Source organism: Natrix helvetica (assembly GCF_964273705.1).
Source record: "Natrix helvetica genome assembly, chromosome: 1".
Lineage (NCBI taxonomy): Eukaryota > Metazoa > Chordata > Lepidosauria > Squamata > Natricidae > Natrix > Natrix helvetica.
The window spans coordinates 350,892,605-350,909,752 of record NC_138548.1 but is presented as its reverse complement, the minus strand read 5'-3'; the positions used below and the strand labels follow the sequence as shown (position 1 = coordinate 350,909,752).

The window sequence follows — 17,148 nt, the reverse complement described above, 5'->3', positions numbered from 1 at the left end:
AGCAACTTAGAACTGAGGAGAAACTTCCTGACAGTTAGAACAATTAATCAGTGGAACAGAAAATGCCTCCAGAAGTTGTGAATGTCCCAACACTGGAAGTCTTTAAGAAGATGTTGGATAGCCATTTGTCTGAAACGGTATAGGGTTTCCTGCCTAGGCAGGGGGTTGGACTAGAAGACCTCCAAGGTCCCTTCCAACTCTACTATTGTATTGTATTATTGTAGTACAGTCACATTACATGGATAAATACACATAGATATTAGACAGAACAGTGAGAATTAGGTGTTCAGTCCTGTGAGCAAGGTTCTACATTTAGGCAACAAAAACAAAATGCACAGGTACAGTATAGGTGGTACCTTGCTCAACAGTAGTAACTGTGAAAGGGATCTTGGCGTCCTAGTGGACAACCATTTAAATATGAGCCAGCAGTGTGCACCATTCACAAACAAGAAGGTTTTTAAGAAGATGTTGGATAGCCATTTGTCTGAAGTGGTGTAGGATTTCCTGCCTAGTCAGGGGGTTGGACTAGAAGACCTCCAAGGTCTCTTCCAACTCTGTTATTCTATTCCATTCTAAGAACTATATGAGCCACATTTGACATGAAAACTGACTACAGCGGAAATAAAGGAGTTCATTGAGGAAAAAATGCAAGTACCACAGTGGCCCTGTCATGCCTAATCAATGGAGAGAGGTATAATAGAAGAGTGTATAAGATACACCTGAGAAACATGAAGGTTATATCAGAGACCAAGAAGTATGTCGGCGGCTAATGAAGAATCAAACCAAGACTTGATGAAATTCACTTAAACATTTTTGTAACTCAGATCATTGCTTTCTGATGTTGGTTTCTGATTGCACGGATTATTATTATTTTTGCTTAGCTAGGTAATATTCATGCAGAAAAAACATTAATTTTTGTAGCCCCCAGTGTAATTTTGAGAAGGATAAAATTAACAGTGTTTGGGTTACAAGGGACTTTCGTGGGGTGTATGATCAGATGTGGATTTACTAAGCTAAACAAGGTACAATTGCAAAAATAACAGCAGCTTTGAATTCCTGGTATAAAAACACATATTTTTAGAACACCTCACTGAAAAAAATTGGAGAAATTAATGTTCACCCCATTAAATGACACGCCCTACAGGCCCAGGACAGTGCAACTGTCATAAATGCATGCTAGTTGCCAAGAGTAATAATTTTGATCACGTGGTGCTCCTCCCCTGTGCTGGGATTCTTAAAACAATCAGCAACTGCAGTTCCCATGGGGAACTGGGGTGTTTTGGGAGTTGACGTCCACACATCCTAAAGTTGCCAAGAGTGAGAAAAACTGATTTGGGGAGTACCATATTAGAGTACGGTAGTTGCTTAAATGTATCCCTTAATGCAAGGGTGTCAAACTCAAGGCCCACGGGCTGGATCCAGCCTAGAAATATCAAAGGACCAGTCTGCGGCATCTCTGCCGGCCAAAAGGGGCATCAGGGGCCAAATGCATCCGCCCCCCATGGCCCATTTTCGGCTGGCAGAGTGCTGCAAGAGGCTGTGGGTGCAGAAAACGGGCCTCCCGGAGGTTCCTCTTGGCCCATTTTCGGCTGGCAGAGTGCTTCAGGAAGACTGGCTTGGACTGGATTACAATTATGTGGCCTCAAGTAAGCACCTGGTCTGGATTGAAAGCAAGCAACATCCTATGTTAATACTACGGTTTAATGCCAGATTTTGCATACTCTAGGTCCATTTAATCTACAGTCAACAATCTGTAATTGACGGTCATTTCTATTTACTATCTTGGAAATTTACCTCTACTGTTAGATCTTGTATTATCATGTTATTTATGATATTGCATTTTTAAAATATTGGATGAATAATAAAAATACAATAGTATAAATAGCTTTTCTGCCTGGAAAAGCAATTTACTATTAAACAATGGGGTATAAATTTAGAAATAAAACGTTTAGTGGAATATGAAGAATAAGTATTAAATGTTTGCCAGTAATATCTGGTAGAATAAATAGGAAAATTGTTATAGTAAAGAACTGTGGAAAGAACAGCAAACGCCCACCATGGCCATGCCCACATGGCCACTCCCAACTCTGGCCACCACCACCACCCCGCCCTCTGAGGTCAAACACATCCCTGATGCGGCCCTCAATGAAATTGAGTTTGACACCCCTGCCTTAATGCGTTTAAAAGAAGCCATTTGTTACACCTGGACCCAGTTACAGGGGAATGGCAAGAAAATAAAATTAGTAGCAGTTTTACAGTTGACCTTGAGAGGCAGGGCTCCCCCTCACTTAAAATGGAGAATGAACAGCTATCTAACATCTGGATTCCTGCATGGAGCGGAGACTTCATGATCGAAGGCCCATACCTTCTACCTCCCAAAACACCGCTTCCCATACCTTTCATGAGACTAGTGAAGGCCTCTCCCCAGGTATGTCGGTGGTCACTGGTGAGGATTCCCAAGGGCTCTTTATCCAACTTCCAAGAAAAGGAGCGGATTTTTAGGAGCTGCAGGTAGAGTTGGTCAATGGTCAGGGGTGTCCCATCACTGTTGTATACTTCAAGCTGGAAGAACTGACAAAGGAACAAAGAATGACAATGAGGGCGTTTATCGCAAGGAGGTAGAGGGTTCACTGGTGTTTTTCTTAAGCAGCCTTGTTTTAAACGTTGGAAAAACTCAAGAGATGATTGTCGATTTCAGAAAAGGCAGGCACAGCCACACACCTCGGTGTATTAATGATTCACCTGTGGAGATGGTTGGTGGCATCCTGTTTCTGGGTGTGCAGCTAACAGGTAGGCAGGGTTGGTAGCCCAACTGATGAAGCAGGCACAGCAATGCCTGCATTTTCTGTGTCGCCTGAGAAAAGTACATCTTCCTCCCTCTGTCCTTACCACTTTCTATAGAGAGGCGATTGAGAGCATCCTGTCCTATGACATGACTGTCCGGAAGCATTACTGTTTTGGACAGGAAGGCAATGCAGAGTGGTGAGGACAGCAGAAAAGATTATTGGCAGCTCACTCCTATCCAGGACATAACAGATAGGCGATACTTGAGCAGGGTCTGCAGTTTTGTCTGGGACGCCACACATCCTCTTGATGTGCCTCCAATCCTATAACCATGATATACTTTACTGATGCGTTAGATTTATATACCACCCTTCATTTGGGAGCTTAAGGGGCAGAGGAGGGTGTCACATAATGTAACAACCGGTTTGCCCAGAAATGAAAATGTGTGTGTGCATGCACGCTCGGTACACTTGTGCATGCATTTTCTGCACATGCGCATGGCATAAAAACACGATTATATAGGACGGGATAGCGCCAGGGTGGATGGGCGAGGCCAACCGCTGGTCGGAAGTACCAGTTTGCCTTAACCGGTCCGAACCGGCAGCAGCCCACCTCTGTTAAGGGGGCATCCAAACTGCATTCCATGTTATCAAAAAAACAATTCTATGGGGTACAGTGGATTAAGAGGCTTAGGCTGCCACATGACTGATCCAAAGTAATCCAGGGGATTTCCACGGTTGAAAGGGGACGAGAATCTGGAAGTCTCCAATTACACGTCAACACCTGAACTAGAACATTACACTTTTAAAATATTAAAATAGTGTTTTATCTCTTTTCTTATGTAGTAGCAAAGAAATAGGGGGTCTTATATTCAGGCCCTCAAGAATTGCTCCCAACAGATCCAGGGACCAATGGTTGGGACCAGGGGTGAAATCCAGCAGGTTCTGACAGGTTCTGGAGAACCGGTAGCGGACGTTTTGAGTAGTTCGGAGAACCGGCAAATACCACCCCTGGCTGGCCCCAGAGTGGGGTGGGAATGGAGATTTTTGCAGTATCCTTTCCCTGCCACGCCCACTGAAACGGTAGTAAAAAAAAAATGAATTTCACCACTGGTTGGGACCAACGTATTTTACCTGGAAGTTGCGAACAACGGTAATATAACTTGGGGGTTTCCGTCCAGGAGGAGGCAGTAAAATAGTGTCACGTTTTCGTCCAGGGAATCGGCAGGAGGCAAAGAGGCGAGAATAGCAGTCCATGCTGAGAGGGTGACCCTGGGAATACTCAACTAGCAGGGTCTGGCTGCCATGGGGATAGAAAGAAAAAGGTAACAGATCAGCTTTCTCTCTCAATGTCAGTCCACCAGAAAGCCACGGGCCTACCTGCCTATGAATCTCTGACAGCCCTTTGCCCCCCTTTGCATTCAGAAGCTGAAGGCAGGCCTTAGAATTCGATCCCCCCCCCCTGCCCCCTTGAACTAGGTTGGCTAGGAAGGATGGAGTGGCCCCAAGTCTATACAGTGGGACCTCAGGTGCCGACCGTAATCCGTTCCAGGACTTCGGTCGGCACCCGATTTGGTCGTGACTAGAAGCAAGACAAACTGCGCCTGCACACACACACAAAATGGCGTGGCAGGGGAAATCTCAGCGGCTGTGTTTATTCGGCAGCCAAGGATGTCTTCGTGACGTGAGTGAAACATTTAGCAAATTTTTTGGGTCGGCACCCGAATTGTTCATCATCTAAGCCGTTCGGGACACAAGGTCCCACTGTATAAAGGCTGCAAAGAGTGCAGAGAAGAGCAACCAAGAGGATTAGGGGACTGGAGGCTAAAACATACAAAGAACGGTTGCAGGAACTGGGTAGGTCTAGTTTATCGAAAAGAAGGACTTGGGGTAACAGGGTTCCAATATCTAAGGGGCTGCCACAAAAAGAGGAGGGGTGTCAATCTATTCTCCACAGCACCCGAAGGCCGGACAAGAAGCAATGGATGGAAGCTAATCGAGGAGAGAAGCAACCTAGAACGAAGAGGGAAATTTTCTAACAGTGGGAACAATTTATCAGTGGAACGACTTGCCTCGGGTAGTTGTGGGTGATCCAAGACTGGAGGTTTTTAAGAAGAGACTGGACAACCACTTGTCTGAAATGGTATAGAGCAGCGCTGTGAAACCCGATCGCATCGCAGGCCGTGTCGGGATCTTTTTTTTGCCTTTGTGGAGCCGGGGCCGGTGTGGCCTGTGCAGGTTGTATCCGGCCCACAGGCTGCCAGTTTAACAGACCTGGTATAGGGTGTCCTGCTTGAGCAGGGGCTTGGATTAGAAGACCTACAAGGTCCCTTCCAACTCTGTTATTCTGGTTCAAATACAATGAATGAGTTCTCCTAGAGGGGCTTCTGTGTCTCAGAGAGAACAAGAACCCAGGTTTTCCCACTTCTAGTCTAGTACCTTTGCTAACCTTTAATAACTACAGACTGCTCGCATCCTGAACATAAATTGTTTCAACTTTTACCCTCAAAACAATGTTATAGGGCACTGCACACCAGACAACTAGACACAAGGACAACTTTTTCCCGAATGCAATCACTCTGCTAAACAACTAATTCCCACAACACTGTCAACATTTACTAAGAGTATATTATTATTATTATTATTATTATTATTATTATTATTATTATTATTATTATTATTATTATTATTATTATTATTATTATTATTATTATTATACGATTGTATCACAGCGGCCAGTTGTTTCGCTGGATTTGGCATTGATTACTAGTCGGGCCCCACCCAGGGGCCTAGGACGTCGTAACGTATTTTCGTAATATACGTGCAGATCCAAGCAGTGCAGCTTTTTGCCTTTGAGTGGTGGTGATTTTGTCAAGTTTTAACTGTTTTAAATGTAATTCCAGTGCTTTTGGAATAGCACCCAGTGTGCCGATTCTCTTCCTTCCTAGTACCTCTCTCTTTCCACTTATGACTATAACTATGTTGCTTGTACCTTTACAATTTATATTGTTTTATTTGTTTCCTAGTACAATTGTCGATTGCTTATTAGTAACCTATGACTACCACTAAGTGTTGTATCTTTTGATTCTTGATGAGTGTATTTTATTCTCCTTATGTACACCGAGAGCATATGCACCAAAAACAAATTCCTTGTGTGTCCAACCACACTTGGCCAATAAAGAATTCTATTCTGCTCTATTCTATTCTATTCTATCCTATCCTATCCTATCCTATCCTACTCTACTCTATGCCCTAAGTACAGCCCAAGGGCCCCGCAACAGAAGCAAAACTTGGATGCCATCAGACAGAAACAAAAAGTGACATTGCCAAAACCTGCAAACCAAACTTTTTACTGTGCCAAAGAAGACGTTTTGAACAAAGTGGGTTAAAAGTTGAAGACTGCTTCCAAAATGATTGGCTAGAAATGCAGTGTGGAAAGGAAAGAGGTTAAGCATTTGATAGCTGGGAAAAGGGGAGAACTCTAAGGGGAGAGCACCGCTTTTCCCCTTAGGGCCCAAAGCACAGGTTTATTTTTCTTGGGAGCGGGGGTGATCTTCATCGCTGCATGCTCTGGCCCTCTGTGGAAGGAGAAGCACCTCTGGTTTGGAAGACTTGACTGGTTCTCCACTTGCACAGGTAAGCCAGAAGGTAAAGAGTTTGGGGAAGACAAGACCCCCCCCCCCCAACCTCTGAAATAGTCCATTTGGGAGTACAGTGGGGGGGAAAAGGAACCATAATGTTCTGACTCTGCCAGCTGCCACCCTCTTCCCAGCCTGTCCTGTTCTTCACCCAGGAGCAGCAACACCCAAAGTATCCTTTTCCCTGGGAACCACTGGCACACCTGGAGCCATTTGCCACTTTTGACCCATTCAGGCTGCCCCAAGGAGGGCCCCATGTTCTTCCCATGCAAAAACAGCAGTGGCAATAACACTTAAGACTTATATACCGCTTCACAGTGCTTTTACAGCTCTCTCTAAGCAGTTTACAAAGTCAGCATCTATCTGGGTCCTCATTTTACCGAACCACGGAAGGATGGAAGGATGAGTCAACCTTGAGCCAGTCAGGATTGAACTGCTGGCAGTGGGCAGAATTAGCCTGCAATACTGCATTCTAACCACCGTGGCACCAGGGTTCGCAATAGCAGTAGCATTTAGACTTATAAACCGCTTCACAGCTCTTTCTAAGCGGTTTCACAGAGTCAGCATTATTGTCCCCAATAATCTGGGTCCTCATTTTACCGAACCACGGAAGGATGGAAGGATGAGTCAACCTTGAGACAGTCAGGATCGAACTGCTGGCAGTCAGCAGAATTAGCCTGTAATACTGCCTCCTAACCACTGCACCACTGCGACCCACTTCTTCCAATTTCCACTGGAGATAAGAATTTGTATTCCGGATTTGCCCAATGAGTTTCAATTTGCATGGATTGGATACCCCCTGTACTGGGTCAATAGATCCAAAGGAACCTACCCTGTTTCCCCAAAAAGAAGACCTCCCCAGATAATAAGCCCAATCGAGCTTTTGAGCGCATGCGCTAAAATAAGCCCTCCCTGAAAATATTGCAACAGCAGCAGCCATGAGTTGACCACGCTCGCTGCCTCCTGCACCTCAAAAATAATAAGACCTCCCCGAAAATAAGGCCAAGTGCTTATTTTGGGGGGGGGGGAGAAAATAAGACCCTGTCTTATTTTCGGTGAAACACGGTACTCACCGGTCAATCTTTTCCTTGAAATCCAGCACACCTGCAATGAGCTTAGCTGCAAACCTGTGAGAGGATGAGAAGACCAGGAGAAATGAAAAACAAGTTAGTACTGCTTTATAATAACTTGCTAAGACCCTATTTGGAATCCTGCATCCAGTTTTAGTCAACACAAAGTTAAAAAGATGCTGTGACTCTGGAAAAAGTGCAAAGAACAACAAAGACAATTAGGAGTCTGGAGTCTAAAAACTTATGAAGAACTGTTGCAGGAATTGGGGTATGTGAAAAGGAGGACTAGTGAAAAGGAGGACCAGGGGAGACCTGATAGCAGTGTTCCAATATCTCAGGGGTTGCCACAAAGAAGAGGGAGCCAAGCTATTCTCCAAGGCACCTGAGGGCAGGACAAGAAGCAATGGGTGGAAACTAATCAAGGAGAGAAGGAGAAATTTCCTAATGGTTAGAACAATTAAGCAGTGGAACAGCTTTGCCTCCAGATGTTGTGGGTGCTCCATCAGTGGAGGTTTTTCCAAGAGACTGGACAGTCATTTATCTGAAATGATATACCCGTGATGGCAAACCTATGGCACGTGTGCCGCAGGTGGCACGCAGAGCCCTCTCTGGGGGCACGTGAGCCGTTGCCCCAGCTCAGCTCCACCGTGCATGTGTTTGGAGGGGGGTTTCGAGTCGCACTCCTTTTTTTGCTCTCAGGAGGGTACAGGGAGGCCTACTAAGCCTAAAACAAGGTTATGTGTGTGTATGGTGCCCGTTTTGCTCTCAGGAGGCTGCAGGGAGGCCTACTAGGCCCAAAACAAGGTATGTGCATGTATGGTGCCCCTGGTTTGCTCTCAGGAGGGTGCAGGGAGGCCTACTAGGCCCAAAACAGGGTGTGCCCGTGTATGGTGCCCCTGTTTTGCTCTCAGGAGGCTGCAGGGAGGCCTACTAGGCCCAAAACGGGTGGGTGAGTGTATGGTACCCCTGTTTTGCTCTCAGGAGGCTGCAGGGAGGCCTACTAGGCCCAAAACAAGGTATGTGCATGTATGGTACCCCTGTTTTGCTCTCAGGAGGCTGCAGGGAGGCCTACTAGGCCCAAAACATGGTGTGTGCATGTATGGTGCCCCTGTTTTGCTCTCAGGAGGCTGCAGGGAGGCCTACTAGGCCCAAAACAGGGTGTGTGTGCGTGTATGGTGTCCCTGTTTTGCTCTCAGGAGGCTGCAGTGAGGCCTACTAGGCCCAAAACAGGTGGGTGAGTGTATGGTGCCCCTGTTTTGCTCTCAGGAGGCTGCAGGGAGGCCTACTAGGCCCAAAACAGGGTGTGTGTGCGTGTATGGTGCCCGTTTTGCTCTCAGGAGGCTGCAGGGAGGCCTACTAGGCCCAAAGCAGGGTGTGTGTGTGTGTATGGTGTCCCTGTTTTGCTCTCAGGAGGCTGCAGGGAAGCCTACTAGGCCCAAAGCAGGGTGTGTGTGCGTGTATGGTGTCCCTGTTTTGCTCTCAGGAGGGTGCAGGGAGGCCTACTAGGCCCAAAACGGGTGGGTGGGTGTATGGTGCCCCCGTTTTGCTCTCAGGAGGGCACAGGGAGGCCTACTAGGCCCAAAACAGGGTGTGTGCCTGTATGGTACCCCTGTTTTGCTCTCAGGAGGCTGCAGGGAGGCCTACTAGGCCCAAAACAAGGTATGTGCATGTATGGTACCCCTGTTTTGCTCTCAGGAGGCTGCAGGGAGGCCTACTAGGCCCAAAACATGGTGTGTGCATGTATGGTGCCCCTGTTTTGCTCTCAGGAGGCTGCAGGGAGGCCTACTAGGCCCAAAACAGGGTGTGTGTGCGTGTATGGTGTCCCTGTTTTGCTCTCAGGAGGCTGCAGTGAGGCCTACTAGGCCCAAAACAGGTGGGTGAGTGTATGGTGCCCCTGTTTTGCTCTCAGGAGGCTGCAGGGAGGCCTACTAGGCCCAAAACAGGGTGTGTGTGCGTGTATGGTGCCCGTTTTGCTCTCAGGAGGCTGCAGGGAGGCCTACTAGGCCCAAAGCAGGGTGTGTGTGTGTGTATGGTGTCCCTGTTTTGCTCTCAGGAGGCTGCAGGGAAGCCTACTAGGCCCAAAGCAGGGTGTGTGTGCGTGTATGGTGTCCCTGTTTTGCTCTCAGGAGGGTGCAGGGAGGCCTACTAGGCCCAAAACGGGTGCGTGGGTGTATGGTGCCCCCGTTTTGCTCTCAGGAGGGCACAGGGAGGCCTACTAGGCCCAAAACAGGGTGTGTGCCTATATGGTTCCCCTGTTTTGCTCTCAGGAGGGTGCAGGGAGGCCTACTAGGCCCAAAGCAGGGTGTGTGTGTGTGTGTGTGTATGGTGTCCCTGTTTTGCTCTCAGGAGGCTGCAGGGAAGCCTACTAGGCCCAAAGCAGGGTGTGTGTACGTGTATGGTGTCCCTGTTTTGCTCTCAGGAGGGTGCAGGGAGGCCTACTAGGCCCAAAACGGGTGGGTGGGTGTATGGTGCCCCCGTTTTGCTCTCAGGAGGGCACAGGGAGGCCTACTAGGCCCAAAACAGGGTGTGTGCCTGTATGGTGCCCCTGTTTTGCTCTCAGGAGGGTGCAGGGAGGCCTACTAGGCCCAAAACAGGGCACAGGGGGCATTGTCTGTGCATGTATGGGGCGCACGGGGTGTGTGTGTCATCGCTGTGATATAGGGTCTTCTGCTTGAGCAAAGTCCAAAGTCCTTTCCAACTCTGTTATTCTGCTAATTTCCCCAGCCAGCTATGGAATGCTGAGAGTTGAAGTCCACATGCCTTAAAATTGCCCAGGTTGAGAAATGTTGCTGTGTAGGCTCTTGGTAGTCCCATTGTCCATGAATTTATCCAGGGATTTTTTCAAAGACATCTAATTCAATGGCCACCATCAAGTCTTGTAATGATTGCCACAAGTTAATGATGTTCTGGGTGAAGATTTCCTGCTTCCTTTGGTCCCTTCTTCTGAATCTCCTTCCAACCCTTCTAGCTGCAGAAATACAAGTCCACCTCCTTCCACCTGTTATAATCCATGTGGTATAGGGCACTTTTTCCATCCACTCACCTGCAACTAACCCCACAAGAAATGAGATTTCTTGTATCCCAAGTGTTCTAGCTAGGGAGAACTCGGGTGGAAAAACAGAGGCGAGCCAGCTAGTCAATGGACCAGAGGGAAAACTATAGAACGTAGCGCTCCTTCACACTTAGAATGTGCATGAGTCATTTTCCAAGTAGCCAGGGCGGCACCGGACCCACCCTGATCTTCTTAGTGTGCTTTCGGCAGCCGTAGTAGGTAGTTGGCTCATCGGAGCTACTGGATTAACTGGAGACTGCGCCATATTGTTTTCCGACGATGCCTTTGACACCTCGGAACTCGGCAACGCTGGAATGTCTCTGGGAAGAGCAGGTAAGGCCACGTTTGGTTTTCCTATGGTAGCGTCAAACCTCTCGGGGGAAGGAGAGCGAGATCATAGATTCCATCCGCTAGTCTCGGCTGGGGTCGTATGCAAGCTTAGCTGACGCGGTTGCTGCGCCGCCATGCTTGGGGCATCTTGCCTAGCCCTTAATTGATTAATATGGCGTTTCCAAAGCCTTCCGTCCTCTATCTCTACTATGTAAGAGCACGGCCCTGTGATTTGTTTAACTATGCCCGGCAACCATAGGGGATGGCCAGTATAATTTCTAGCATAGACTGGTGCTTCCAAGGTGAACCCCCCTAAGCTGGCTATAAGAGTCCAGGGGCCTTTCAGGGGCATACTCTGGGTGGAGACAGTCCAAAGTGGTTCTTATTCGTCTACCCTTTAACAACTCAGCCGGGCTTTTGTTGGTCGTGGTGCACGGGGTGGCATGCTGCCACAATAAGTATTTGTTAATGTCCTCCTGAGGTCAAACCTCGCTAAAGCCCCCTTGGTTGTGTGGACCGCTCGTTCCACCAGGCCATTCGCTGCGGGGTTGAAAGGAGCTACAAAAGTGTGGCAGATTCCCAAGTGGGCAAAGAAAGTGGCCATTGGGGAGGCTGTAAATTGAGGCCCATTATCAGACACAATCAAGTCAGGCAACCCATGGGTAGCAAACAACCGCCTTAATACCAGGATAACGGCCGGGGCTGTGGCCTTAGTCATTAAACTTACTTCGACCCACTTTGAAAATGCATCGACAACTACAAGGAAAGTCTGGCCTTTAAAGGGACCAGATAGGTCCATATGTACCTGGGACCAAAAAGCCCTTGCCGGTTCCCAGTTTTGGATTGGGGCCCCGGGAAGCGCTGGGTGGGACTCTTGGCAAGGGGGGCCACCAGAAACCCAATGTGCGATGTCCTGGTCCATGCCAGGCCACCAGGCATAGCTTCGGCCCAGGAATTTCATCCTGACTATGCCTGGATGGCCCTCGTGTAAGGTGGTTAGCACAGAGTTAGCAAGGAGAGACTGCGAGAGAAAAATGCAATTGGAGCTTCTAGTCCTGATGGCAGTCTGTGGCTCAGGACTGCGCCAACCCCATAAAGGGAAGCATCACATGCCAACACTAAAAATAGAGACTACCACAATCCCACCACATATGTTTATATGTCCCAACCTATTTCTTGCACCTCCAACAAATATTTGGATATTTACCATCTATTTGATTTAATCTACGTGGTGTTAGGTACCACCTCCATATCACTTTATATCCATTTTCCTTAACTCTAACTGACATTCTTATATACTCTTCTATTCCAAACATTTTCCCAATCATTATCATTTATTTCTCCTAAATCTGATTCCCATGTTATAAATCTTAATCTGGAAGATTTTGGTGATTTAGTAAAAACCAAAGAGGCAAGATGACTACAATATGGCAGTGCAGAAAGGCCATGGTTACTGTGAGGAGTTGATGGTCCATTTTAATTTCTCCTTTATATTAAGAAAAGTCTAGAAGTTTAGAGTTCTTTGTGAGCTAGCCTGCTTGTTTTCACTCTTATTTATTTATTTTATTTATCAGACTTATTAGTCGCCCCCTCTCCCCACAGGGACTCAGGGCGACGTACACAAGCAACGGTCTACAGACTACAAAGGAGGAGGTAAAAATAAATAAATACAATAATCAGGGAAGTTAAAACCCCAATAAGAATAAAAGTTTAAAAGCTAACATTGACAACTAAAATTAACCAAGGGGTGGAACAGTTGTCGAGATTATGCCAGGCCGGCTAGCTGAAACAGGTGGATCTTCAGTTTACTGCGGAAGGAGCGGAGATCGGTTGTTGTCCTGATGTCTGGGGGGAGGTCGTTCCAAAGGGTGGGACCCGCCACAGAGAAGGACCTGCTCCTGGGCACCGCCCTCTGACAGTCTCTAGAGGACGGCACCCAGAGAAGGCCCTCTCTGTGTGAGCGAATGGGCCGCAGGGATGTATGGGGCAGGACACGATCCCGCAGATAACTAGGTCCTATGCCATGGAGCGCTTTAAAGATGGTGACTAACACCTTGAAGTGCACCCGGTAGGCCACAGGAAGCCAGTGCAGCTCGCGCAGGACAGGTGTTATATGGGAGAACCTCGATCTCCCCATGATTACCCGCGCGGCTGCATTCTGGACCAACTGCAGTCTCCGGGTGCACCTCAAGGGGAGCCCCATGTAGAGAGCATTACAGTAGTCCAGACGAGACGTCACCAGCGCGTGAGTGACTGTGCGCAGGGCCCCCCGGTCCAAAAGGGGACGCAATTGGCGCACCAGGCGAACCTGGTGGAACGTCCCCCTCGCCACGGCTGCCACATGATCTTCTATAGTCAGCCGGGCATCAAGGAGGACGCCCAAATTGCGTGCCCGTTCCACCGGGGCTAATTGTTCATCCCCGATGGCCAGCGATGGAATGTGCTGGTTGTATCGGGGAGCCGGGAGCCACAGCCACTCTGTCTTGGAGGGGTTGAGCCTGAGCCTCTCCCGCAGATAACTAGGCCCTATGCCATGGAGCGCTTTAAAGATGGTGACTAACACCTTGAAGCGCACCCGGTAGGCCACAGGAAGCCAGTGCAGCTTGCGCAGGAGAGGTGTTATATGGGAGAACCTCGATCTCCCCATGATTACCCGCGCGGCTGCATTCTGGACCAACTGCAGTCTCCGGGTGCACCTCAAGGGGAGCCCCATGTAGAGAGCATTACAGTAGTCCAGACGAGACATCACCAGCGCGTGAGTGACTGTGCGCAGGGCCCCCCGGTCCAAAAGGGGACGCAATTGGCGCACCAGGCGAACCTGGTGGAACGTCCCCCTCGCCACGGCTGCCACATGATCTTCTATAGTCAGCCGGGCATCAAGGAGGACGCCCAAATTGCGTGCCCGTTCCACCGGGGCTAATTGTTCATCCCCGATGGCCAGCGATGGAATGTGCTGGTTGTATCGGGGAGCCGGGAACCACAGCCACTCTGTCTTGGAGGGGTTGAGCCTGAGCCTCTCCCGCAGATAACTAGGCCCTATGCCATGGAGCGCTTTAAAGATGGTGACTAACACCTTGAAGCGCACCCGGTAGGCCACAGGAAGCCAGTGCAGCTCGCGCAGGAGAGGTGTTATATGGGAGAACCTCGATCTCCCCATGATTACCCGCGCGGCTGCATTCTGGACCAACTGCAGTCTCCGGGTGCACCTCAAGGGGAGCCCCATGTAGAGAGCATTACAGTAGTCCAGACGAGACATCACCAGCGCGTGAGTGACTGTGCGCAGGGCCCCCCGGTCCAAAAGGGGACGCAATTGGCGCACCAGGCGAACCTGGTGGAACGTCCCCCTCGCCACGGCTGCCACATGATCTTCTATAGTCAGGCGGGCATCATGGAGGACGCCCAAATTGCGTGCCCGTTCCACCGGGGCTAATTGTTCATCCCCGATGGCCAGCGATGGAATGTGCTGGTTGTATCGGGGAGCCGGGAGCCACAGCCACTCTGTCTTGGAGGGGTTGAGCCTGAGCCTGTTGTCACCCATCCAGACCCGCACGGCTTCCAGACAACGGGACATCCCTTCGACGGCCTCGTTGGGGTGGTTTGGGGTGGAAATGTACAGCTGGGTATCATCAGCGTACAGGTGGTATCCCACCCCGAAACCACGGATGATCTCGCCCAGCGGTTTCATATATGTGTTGAACAGGAGAGGTGAGAGGATCGACCCCTGAGGGACCCCGCAAGTAAGGGGCCTCGGGGTCGACCTCTGCTCCCCTGCCAACACACATTGCGTCCGGCCAGAGAGGTAGGAGCGGAACCACCGCAATACGGTGCCTCCGATCCCCAACCCCTCCAGACGGCGCAATAGGATACCATGGTCGATGGTATCGAAAGCCGCCGAGAGATCTAATAGGACAAGGATGGAGGAACAACCCCCATCCTTTGCCCTCCAGAGATCATCCACCAACGCGACCAAGGCCGTCTCAGTACTGTGACCGGGCCGGAAGCTGGACTGGCGCGGGTCTAGGTAATCATCTTCCTCCAGGTGACGCGGGAACTGTTGAGCCACCACACTCTCAACAACCTTCGCTAGAAAAGGAAGGTTGGAGACAGGACGATAATTTGCTAGCTCCTCTGGGTCCAGGGAAGGCTTCTTGAGCAGGGGTCTCACCACCGCCTCTTTCAAGGCGGTTGGTAAAAGGCCCTCACCCAACGAAGCGTTCACCAGCCCCAGTAGCCAGCCTCGTGTACCCTCCCAGGAAGCCAGTACCAACCAGGAGGGACACGGGTCCAATAAACATGTGGTGGCTCGCAGTCGCCCGCGCAACCTGTCCAAATCTTTGGTGACAACAGGGTCAAACTCCTCCCAGCGTGGAATCTCAAGACTAGCCTCGGACGCCCCCTCTGGAACACTGGGGTGGGTCAACTCCCTCCGGATCCGATCAATTTTATCCTGCAGGTATGCCCCAAACTCCTCTGCCCTGCCCTGCCCTGCCCTGCAACGGGGGATCCCGCTGTCCCTGCGACAGCATGGAGCGGGTCACCCGAAACAGGGCGGCAGGGCGGTTCTCTGCGGACGCTATAAGGGTGGCACAATACTGACGCTTGGCCACCCTTATTGCCACAAGGTAGGTCCTTAAGTAGGCTCTTACCTGTGTTCGATCGGATTCGGAGCGGGAGGATCTCCACTTGCTCTCTAGGCGTCTCCTATGGCGTTTCATCGCCCTTAGCTCCCCATTAAACCAGGGGGCCCGGGTCGATCGTTGCCATCGGAGAGGCCGCAAAGGCGCAACCCGGTCCAAGGCTCCGGCGGCCGCACTATTCCATGCGGCCACCAGGTCCTCTGCCCGGGAGCGGGACAGGTCTGCAGGAGGTGGCCCAAGCTCCGCCTGGAACCTATCTGGTTCCATCAGACGCCTGGGGCGGAACCATCTGGGACAATCTGGTTCCGCCTCCCCGCGGCGGGGAGTAGCGCCAGGGAAGTCCAGTTGGAGAAGTGAGTGATCTGACCATGACAGGGGCGTGATGACTAAATTCCCTATACCCAGATCACTCGTCCACTGGTCGGAGACAAACACAAGATCCAGTATGTGGCCTCTTTCGTGTGTGGGGTCCCGAACTACTTGAGTCAGATCCATGGCTGTCATGGAAGCCATGAATTCCCGGGCTACCTCGGATGCCTCTCCCGTCGACGGCAGGTTGAAGTCCCCCATCACTAGTAGCTTGGGGGTCTCAACCGCCATCTCCGCGATCAGCTCGAGGAGTCCGGGCAGGGCCGTTGATGTATGGTGGGGAGCCAGGTATACTATCAACAGACCCAACTGTCTCCCTGGGCCCCATTTCACGCCCAGAGACTCACAACCGGATGTCTGCGACACAGTGAATTCTCTCGGAGTCAAATCTTCCTGGATGATTATCGCTACCCCACCGCCCCTACCCTGGGCCCGTGGCTGATGGAACACCCGGTAACCTGGAGGGCACATTTCACCGAGGGGCAACCCCCCCTCCGGGCCCAACCAGGTTTCCGTTATTCCTGCGAGGTCCGGCTCCCCCTCTGAGATCAAGTCCCTGATGAGGGGGGCCTTATTAACCACGGACCTCGCATTACATAACATCAGCCTAAGGCCCAGGCTCTGCCGATCCTGTCCACCTAGACTGCGGGGGTTGGTACAAGCGACCGGGCGTGTCCAACAGCCCCGGTCTCCCAACCGACTATGTGTTCTTCTGGTGTCCTCGCGCCCGCCCCTCCCTACGACCGTCGTTATCGGATTCCCCCCCATAGGAATGCTGTAACTTTTCACCTCCCCCACTCTGCTCCCCTCCATCCTGATCCCACCTGTTGACCTGGCTATATCCATACCCCCAGGTTGAGTAACCCTCCCCCCCTCCCTGGAACCCCTTAAAAATTTTAAAAAACATTTTACTAAAAAAACCCTGATCCCCCGCTTCCTCCACCTCTCTGGGTCAATAAACCCTTCATCGAGGTGTGCCCTCACCAGGGCAGGGGGGCATACCTGTGACAGGGGGGACCCTCGCAGTTGTAAAATATCAGCCCTTGTGTAGATTATGATGATGATAACTATGGCTATGGCAGGTCCAGGATGTAAATACATGTGAAAAGGCCAAGATGTAAATGGATAAATAAAAGGAGAGAGGAAGCCTACAACGCCGAACCATGATAGTCAATAGACCTCCATCGAGGCCCAGAGGCAGTTCTTAGAGTTCTTAAAGTGCTTAAATCGGAAATAGTCCTCCATCGAGGCCCAGAGGCAGTTCTTAAA

At 50.2% G+C, this 17,148-nt stretch overlaps 1 protein-coding gene across 2 annotated transcripts in view; it reads right to left on the bottom strand.

Annotated features, from left to right (window-relative positions):
- Positions 1-17,148, bottom strand: part of LOC309382606 (carnitine O-acetyltransferase-like) — a 73,088-nt gene that overhangs the window by 17,201 nt on the left and 38,739 nt on the right. For both annotated transcript variants that reach the window (XM_081934302.1, XM_081934303.1), the window contains exons 4-6: positions 7,495-7,548; positions 3,918-4,083; positions 2,397-2,571 (exon numbers count right to left, since the gene is read on the bottom strand). In XM_081934302.1, coding sequence (XP_081790428.1) covers positions 2,397-2,571; positions 3,918-4,083; positions 7,495-7,548 — 395 coding nt within the window. The remainder of the gene's footprint in view (positions 1-2,396; positions 2,572-3,917; positions 4,084-7,494; positions 7,549-17,148) is intronic.